General features: G+C 42.1%; 1 protein-coding gene across 1 annotated transcript in view; it reads right to left on the bottom strand.

The window, feature by feature from the left end:
• Window positions 1-9,631, bottom strand: part of MTDH (metadherin) — a 107,885-nt gene extending 98,254 nt beyond the window's left edge. The window contains exon 1 of the mRNA XM_011952743.1: window positions 9,139-9,631. Coding sequence (XP_011808133.1) covers window positions 9,139-9,519 — 381 coding nt within the window. The 5' untranslated portion in view covers window positions 9,520-9,631. The remainder of the gene's footprint in view (window positions 1-9,138) is intronic.

Genomic DNA, 9,631 nt, shown 5'->3' on the forward strand with positions numbered 1-9,631 from the left:
TAATAACTGTCACATTGCCAAGACATGCCAAAGATGATTTCTGAAAAACTAAATACAAGCATTGGTTTTCAATATTTTACATCTGATGGGTATAAGGACTACAAGTGAAACAGCAAATACACATCTGTATAATTCTTTCTTAGACAGAAGAAAGACATCTAAGAGATTCTGATGGATGCCTTCTGGGAAGCCTGTTATTCCATGGAAAGGTTTGAAAACTACTAGCATAGCTGGAGAGAAAAAAAAGTGCATTTTAAAACTGATGAAATAACACCAATTCCTCACTTACGTCTCTGAATTTTGCTTGAATAATGATTTAAAAATACTCTCAAGGCTTTTACAGCCTTGCGAAATAGTACACTAACCAATAATGCCAAAGCACAACTAAAATTAATGTTCATAGGGTTTATTGTTGTTCTTGGTATCTAAGATGGGCACAACTACTAAAGGTCTTTTCTGTCAGAACTGTATAAAGGTCTTTTCCGTTAGGCCTCTGGCAGAATGAAAAGATGAAAAAATCCTGTCACATAACCAAACAAATGGAGCCAAAATTCTGGAGCTTTTGTAAGGTCATAATAATTTTCAGCAGAAACTTCTGACTCGAAACTTTAAAAGCAATAAAGCTATAACTCACTGGGAAAATTGAATTTGTTCTCTGAACGCAATTTAATATCCTGGAACATGCCATCGAAACCAGAGAGGTATAGTGGAAATAACAAAGTTCTTAGACTAGAAATTAGGATACTGTTTTGCCTTTGAAACTCCTTTGCTCTATGACCTTGAATAAGTCAGTTAATTTTTCTGAATCTCAAGATTTCTCTTCTGTAAAATCATGAATATTTGTTTTACCTATCACTTGGAATTTTTTGAGCAAATGATTATTCTTTTTTTCTTTTTTTTTTCTTTTTTGAGACAGAGTCTCACTCTGTCGCCAGGCTAGAGTACAGTGGCGCGATCTTGGCTCACTGCAACCTCCGCCTCCCAGGTCCAAGTGATTCCCCTGCCTCAGCCTCCTGAGTAGCTGGGACTATAGGTGCACACCACCACACCTGGCTAAGTTTTGTATTTTTAGTAGATTTTAGTAGAGATGGGGTTTCACCATGTTGGCCAGGATGGTCTCAATCTCCTGACCTGGTGATCCATCCGCCTCGGCCTCCCAAAGTGCCGGGATTACAGGTGTAAGCCACCATGTCTGGTTGATTATTCTATGAAGAATTAAAACTGACAAAGAGTGACTTAAAGGAAAAAAGAAAACTCTATAGGTGACAAGTGATACTATTTGTTTTTAATATTACCAGCAAAACCATTACCTAAGAATAAAAAAACACAATTCTATTGGGAATATATTAAGAGACAAATTTATTTAATTCAATGACAGATTATCCAATTAACTGTGAGACGTTATTTTAGCCACTTCATTCAGCTTTCAGTTCAACAGATAATTACCAAAGGCACCTATATGCCAAGCAGTTTGCCACTGGTTTACAATCTGGGGAGGGAGAGAACCCAAAAAAGTAAATGGGTAAGTAAACAAATAATGTACAAACTGTGATAACCACTATGAAGGAAACATCTAAGGGGCTAAGACAGAAAATAGAAAGGGATGTCTAAATTTCAAATAGGGTTATCAGGAAAAGATTTTCGTGGAAGGTGACTTTTAAGGTGAAAACTAAAGGCTGAGGGAAAGATTGTTCCAAAAGTGTTAATAATAGCTCATGTAAAGATGCTGGGTTGTGAAAGAGTTTGAAGAACCGAATAGCAAATGACAGGAAACTCACTCAAATTCAGCTTAAAAAGAAAAGCAGGTGCTGAGCCATATAGGCCATGGAAAGAAGTTTGGATTTTAAACGCAAAAGCTACTAAGTGCTGGTTTTAAGCAGCATGGTGATTTGCTTTGAAAAAACTCATTACTAGTGCATTGAGAAAGGACTGGATGCAGTAAAAGGAAGGCTACTGCTGCAGGTTAGGGGAGCTAAGGTGACACTAGAAAAAGCAGTCAGATTGAATATATATTTTGGAGATAAAATTGATGGTACTTTGCTGATGGGTTAGATATAAGGTGGGGAAGATAGGAGGAGGTGAGAAAAAGATTAGAATCAAGGATAATTCTTCTATTTTTGGCTTGAATAACTGAATGGATGGTAGAGTAATTTACCACTTACAGAAATGGGGAAGACTGGAAGAAGGCAAGAAATAACAGGTTCTGTTTTGGAGATGTTAAAAGTTTGAGACAATTTTTAAAAAGTTTGAGATACATATCAGACTCCCAATCAGAGAAATCAAGCATACATGTAGACATGAGGTTCTGGAGTTGACAGAACAGTGTAGATATAGACTGAGACTAATATACAGTTGCTCCCTATTATTAATGGATTCTGTATTAGTGAATTTACCTTTTCACTAAAATTTATTTTAACTCCAAAAGCAACACTTGAGGTACTTTCACGGTCATCTGTGGACATGCACATGCACAGAGCTGCAAAGTCACTCTGCAGGCACATTCCCAGCTGAGGTCAAGATTCCACCTTCTTATTTCAGCTGTCATCACTGTAAATAAGGATCCTTTCTGAGGACTATTTAGTGCCACATTTTTGCATTTTTTTGGTGCTTTTCGTTAGTGATTCTGCTGTTTAAAATGGTCCCCAACTGTAGTGCTGAAGTGCTGCCTAGCATTCTTAAGCATAAGAAGGCTGTGATATACCTTACAAAGAAAATAATGCATTAGATAAGCTTTGTGCAGGCATGAGTTCTAGTACTGTTGGCCGTGAGTTCAATTATGTGAATCAACTAAATTAAATGTCTTTAAACACATATAAAACAAGACTATGTATCGTATATGGTATTGGTGAAAATATTGTGACCAGAGGCTTGGACCTAACTTTGCATTTTCCCTAGAAGCACTAGTTTAGCACTTGCTAATTCAGTGGGAACTTTATAGAATTTCTGCAGATAAAGAAAATCAACTACGCTGATCTGTTCCAGTACTATTTACAACATACCTTTTATGTGTGTGACCACTAGTAATGCGTTTTGTGCTCCTAATATGGGTAATGGGCAGACACTCAGATACTTGCAGAATGATTATTAGACAGAACCACATGAAATGGTGATATTAGACCATTCTAATCCAAAAAATATGGCATAGCCAGGTGTGGTGGTGAGTGCCTGTGGTCCCAGCTACTCGGGAGGCTGAGGTGGAAGGATCACTTGAGGCTGCAAGGCAGAAGTTGCCGTGAGCCAAGATCACGCCACTGTACTCCAGCCTGGGTGACAGAGTGAGACCTCAGCTCAAAAAATAAATAAAAAAATTTTTAAAAAGGCAATTCCATAGTTTCCACTAAACACGAAACATTATGCTAGGTGTTACAATATATAACTCTAGCTGAGGAGCTAGGGAAGGCTTTACAGTTGAACCAGCACTACAGCTGGGCCTTGAAGAACAGGTGGAAATTGGTAGAGAGAGGCTGGGCACAGTGGCTAACGCTTGCAATCCCAGCACTTTGGGAGGCCTAGGCAGGCGGAGTACTTGAGCTCAGCAGTTCAAGACCAGTCCAGGCAACATGGCAAAACCCCATCTCTACAAAAAATACAAAAATTAGCTGGGCACGGTGGTGTGCATCTAGTCCCAGCTACTCAGGAGGCTGAAGTGGGAGAGTCACTTGAGCCTGGGAGGTTGAAGCTGCAGTGAGCCAAGATTACGCCACTGTACTCCAGCCTGGTTGACACAGCCAGACCCTGTCTTGAAAAGAAATTTAAAAACAAAAATGAGAAAAGAAATTGGCCAGGCGCAGTGGTTCACGCCTGTTATCCCAGCACTTTGGGAGGCCGAGGTGGGTAGATCACGAGGTCAGGAAATCGAGACCATCCTGGCTAACATGGTGAAACCCCATCTACACTAAAAATACAAAAAATTAGCCGGGTGTGTGGTGGCAGGCACCTGTAGTCCCAGCTACTCGGGAGGCTGAGGCAGGAGAATGGTGTGAACCTGGGAGGCGGAGTTTGCAGTGAGCCGAGATCGCACCACTGCACTCCAGCCTGGGCAACACAGTGAGACTGCATCTCAAAAAAAAAAAAAAAAGAAATTGGTAGACAGATAGAAAGAAGGGCCTTTTAATAGATAAAAACAATGTCCAGGGGCAGTGGCTCACGCCTGTAATCCCAGTACTTTGGGAGGCTAAGGCAGGTGGACTGCCTGAGCTCAGGAGTTTGAGACCATGCCTGGGCAACATGGTGAAACTCCATCTCTACAAAAAATACAAAAATAACCAGGTGTGGTATCGTGCATCTGTAATCTCAACTACTTGAGGGGGTGAGGCGGGAGGATTGCTTGAGCCCGGGAAGTGGAGGCTGCAGTGAGCTGTGTTCACACCACTGCACTCCAGCCTGGGACAAAGTGAAGACTCTTGTCCCCAAAAACAACAACAATAAAAACAACAACAACAAAAATGAAAATAATAATAAAGAGACACAGAAATCTAGCCAAAGAGAATTATTTCTTGTCTTAGGAGTAATGGTGAGAGACAAGCCTAAGGTAGGGTTAGATCATGAAGAGACTTGAGTGCCATGTCATGAATTTTGGATTTTGTTCAACAGGTGATGGGGAAACTACTGAAACAACGTGAACATCAAAGTCATATGATCAGGGTTAGGCTTCAAAAGACTCAACTCGCATGAGTGGGTAGAAAAGATCGGCAAAAAAGAAACTGGAAGCAGGAAAACCAGATGTTAGAATAGTCCAAGCAAAAGGTAATAAAGTCCTAAAGTAGGGCAGTGGCAGTGAAACTGGAACAGAAGTAATGACTACAAAAACCACTGCATACTATTAGAACACAGTCATACATTGCTTAATGAGGAGAATACATTCTGATAAATGCATCTTTGTGCAAACATCACACAGTATACTGACACAAACCTAGGCTATAAACCTGTACAGCATGTTGCTGTACTGAATACTGTTGCAACTGTAACACAATGGTGTTTGTGTATCTAAACACAGAAAAGATATAGTAAAAATACAATATTATAATCTTATGGGGTCATCATATAGGCAGTCCTTCACCTCACAAAATTACAGCCAGATGAGGCAAACAGCCATTTTCCACTATAAAGAGAAAAAGGGGCTCACATAGGTATTTACCAGTCATGAAAAATAGGAGTACGATGTATAAATACTTTTGTTGGACATCTTACTATATTACGCATTCAACAATTATTTTTTTTTGAGTCCCAAGCATTGTGCAAGGCTATCTGGTAGCAAACAAAAGGAATTATTATTTTATTCATTGAGCTTAGAGATATGGAAATTACACTATAGCAAATCTTTATGAACATTCCTACACTAATATGCAAATAACTTGTTCCCTAAAATAAATTTTTGAGCTGGTTGTTCATGTCTGTAATCCTAACAGTTTGGGAGGCCAAGACAAGAGGATGGCTTGAGGCCAGGAGTTTGGGGCTGCAGTGAGCTATGAGAGCTATAACCACCACTGCACTCCAGCATAGGCAATAGAGCAAGACCGTCTCAAAAAAAAAAAAAAAAAAGAGACAATTTTCTTTGATATTAATCCTAATTATGTGCTTCCGGAATTCAAAGCCAATTGTTACAGACCAGTTTTTGCAGACTTCACTTCAATCTAAGTCATTACTCAGATTAAAAATCAAGTGAAAAAGTACTTATTGAGTGCCCATTTAATACAGACTTTGAGGTAGATGTCATGAAAAATACATATAATTATTTCCAAAAATGCCAAGAACGGGCTAAGGGGGAAAAGAAAAAATGCCAAGAACTGAGCCCAGTAAAAAGTGCCCCCCTCCCCCACTGTCAATTAGGAAACAAACTGTAATTCATACCCTAAAAGATCTATGGCATGATTTTATTAGGGGATAAAAAAACTGATAAAATAATTTCAGAAATTGCTTATAAACAGGTTGAGGTAAATACAGATTTAGCCACTATTTACTCTACAAATGAAAAATTTGAAAACAGGATTCGCAAAACTTGGAATGATTTAAGAAAAAGCTAAAAATAATGGAATGAAAAGATCAGAGATCAGGAATCTACAAGCTTTTTTTTTTTTTTCTTTTAAAAGACAGAGTCTTGCTGTGTTCCCTAGGATGGAGTGCAGTCACCTGATCATAGCTCACTACGGCATCAAACTCCTGGGCTCAAGCGATCCTCCCACCAGTGCCTCCCAAAGTGCTGGGATTACAAGTATAAGCCACTGCGCCTGGCCCAAGCATTTCCACAAGCATTCAAGGTGACTCTCAATGCAAGTAGCCAAGGATAACACTTTGAAGAATCCTGCAGTGTTTTAACTCAACTAAGATTTTCAATTTGTAAACAAGATACACTGCACAGAGCAAGGTAAAATGCTTTACTCAATTTTAGAGTTTCCCATTCCTGTCAGGCTGACAGAGTTGTCTTCTTTCAATCCTGAGCTTTTGTTGTTTCTCAGGCCTCTCACATTATCTTGCTCTTACTGCCCTCCCTTCCCCTCCTTTTTAGACAGGGCCTCGAATTGGCTCACTGCAGCCTCCACCTCCTGGCTCAAGCAATCCTCCAACCTCAGCCTCCAGAATAGCTGGGACTACATGTGCGCAACACCGCACTGGGATAATTTTTTAAATTTTTTGTAGAGATGAGGTATCACTATATTGCCCAGGTCGTTCTTGAATTCCTGGGCACTCCTACCCACTTTCAAAGTCAGCTTCTGTGATGAGGCCTTTCATGCCCACCTGGGTTCACATCCAGTTGTATCATTCATTTTTTAAGTATATATTTTTCCACAACTGGAACAAAAAGCTCCCTGGGGAGAAACCGAGCTTTTACATTTGTATCCCCGTCACAGAGAGATATGCCAATATTGTATTCCTTTTTACCGCCTTCAATTTGTAAGCAGTATCTAGCTTTTCTTCAATACTTAGCTCAGTTAAAGGTATCTAATGAGTCCTAAATAAATGGCAGCTTGTACTTCTTTGCCCTGTAAACCTGCCATTTTTCTAACTGTGGGTCATGCCTCACAGTCAAATGTGAAATGAATTCAGTGGGTCATGAACATTAAAGAAAAACAGAACAGTTTTATGTGTGTTATGTAATGTAAAACGTATTTCTTACTGTGGGTTTCAGTCACAAAAGCTTGAAGTCCCAATTTTGTAAATGTTGGTTAAACTTCTCCAATACATCTTCAGTATTTGGTAGATAAGGATATTTTCTCACCCAATTAACATTCAGCCATACAGTCTTCCCATTCTCCACTCCTCAAAGCTAACGCTAGGTTTACTTATTTACTCCCCACTTCCTTAACTCGAATGAAAAGGAAGGGGTAAGTCCTAAGTCTACCGAGCATTCTTCACAGTACTGTATAAGCATTCACTGGAGTCTGTATTCCTTCAGATGAGTCATTTGAGTGTTATAATGCACTTCGGATGGGTTCTTGGAGCACCCGTCTCTCTCAACTCAAGTTTATCTGAAATTCTAGATGTCCCAAATAGGGTTTTGAAATTTTCACAATGTGCTTCATCCACATGGGTTTGTGCTGAATGTGTTTCTTTCAAGATCACCTTCTTTCCTTACCTTGGAGCAAGGTTCTCTATTTTCACCGTAACATTACTTTGATAATTGGTAATTCTTGATAGTCTCCACAAATGTTTAAATTATTTATGTTCCAAACCAGTTCTATTTTCTCCTCTCCTAACGTATGGCAGTATTTACATTGACAAAGTTGTGCCTTTTCCAGGTTTCATACGTATCTTGCATCTTCTTAATCAGCAGGCAAAATGTGAAGGCCTATCCAGGCCTCATAATGCACTAACTGTGACCTGTCACATCTGTAATCTAGAGATTAGAGTTTGTTACCAACAAAACTCTTGTTAGTTTGAACTCAAACCCCATTTCCTCCAACAACTTTCCTAAAGCCCTCCAGTGAAATGTCTCCTACCCTCCAAACCTCATTAACACTCAGTTCAAACCTCTTTAACACCTATCAGTCTATGCAAAATTCTAATTAGCTATGAATATGTCTCCCAGATTGACTCTGTGTATACCCTGCACTGTCCTCCAAACACTAGAGTGCAAATTTCACATAGTAGGGCCTTCGTACTGGCTTACTGAATTGTACTGAAAAGGCGAAGAGCTTAATTCGGTGGATTAAAAATAGGTTAGGTGCTGTTTCTAACTGCATACCCTCCATAGTTTCAATTTGCTCAAATGTAAAATATTTTTAAAAATACATAAAACTATTAAAGATATAATGGAAGAACCATGGGAATGGCAATAAAGAATGTAAACATAAAACACGAAGGCCTAAGACAGATGGGATGCCCTCTGTGACTTCCACACGTGGCCCAGCAAATCGGTGCCTGAATTCCTCTCTCGGCTTTCACCATTCTGCCCTGTCATCTCCCTTTACTCTGTTTCACAAATCTACCAAACCACAGAGTGTGCAACAGACTCGTTAGCTGAACTCGCCTTAGCTCTTTCTCATAGGACCATACACCTGAAAGCGTATTAGGTAACCGACCCCTTCTTGCCTTGCTCCCGTTCCGGCCTCTGTTGGCCACATGTGCCAGAACAAGAGTGGGCAACCATTTCCCTTTAACAGTCCCAACTAAAATGGAAGCGCGTCTAGACGTGGACACCTTTAATCCTGTGTAAGCCCCAGAATTTCTAGGTCACCGTACTTCTTCCTCCACTGGCTACTGTCTCAATGTGACTAGAGACAGACATCTGTCTTCCGAGCGCAGGCTTTCCACAACTTCCCAACACCACCTTAAGGTCCCATGACGCTCCACATGCAGCCTACTCTGCAGGCCTCAAGGAAGGATGCTGTGCTATTCTAGCAGTCAAGGTTCCCAAAGATGGCTTGACCTCTGGGCGCCTATCTGAACGGACCCCTCAGACCTCCTAACTTCTTTCCTCGAAACTGGGCTTCCCCACCCATCCTATACTTCCTGAGTTTCCTCCATTCCCCAAATAACATGACCACCTATCACCGCCTGCTCCACTTGGGAGAGCTGTCTCTCTCGGCTTTGGACTAAGCACTCTTTTCCCTTCCCGGCTGGGGCGCTGCCTCCCCCCAGCTCGAGGGTCTCCACGCCCGCCCTTCGCCCGTTCTCTACCGCCGCTCATCCCATACTCACTTTGGGCTTCTCGGACAGTTTCTTCCGGTTCTTCTTCTTCTGTTCCTCGCTCCGGAGATTCTTCAGCAAGGCCAGGTCGTCGGGGGCCGCAGCCGGCGCGGCCGCCGCCTCCTCCCGCTTGCGGGGCGGGCTCCTCCGCTTTTTGCGGGCGCCGGCGCAAGCCGCGGCCCAGCCGTAGCCCAGCAGAAACAGCAGCAGCAGCCCGAGCGCGCCCGTGCCCACCAGGATCACCCAGCCAGGGTACCGTTTCGGCTCCAGCCCCAGGTCGAGGCCCAGCTCGGTGCGCAGAAAGCCTAGGCCGACCGAGAGCATTTCCCGCAGCCGGGCCGAGCCCTCCTCGGCCTGCTGGGCCAGCTCGTCCTGCCAGCTCCGTGCAGCCATCTTCCCTCCCGTCAGAGGGACTCGCAGGATGACGCCGGGGCGCGGAGACGCCGTGGAATAGTCAAGGGAAGCGAGGAAGGGCCGGGCCGGGTAGCCTCAGGCCGAGCGCATC

Source organism: Colobus angolensis, unplaced genomic scaffold (assembly GCF_000951035.1).
Source record: "Colobus angolensis palliatus isolate OR3802 unplaced genomic scaffold, Cang.pa_1.0 Scaffold349, whole genome shotgun sequence".
Lineage (NCBI taxonomy): Eukaryota > Metazoa > Chordata > Mammalia > Primates > Cercopithecidae > Colobus > Colobus angolensis.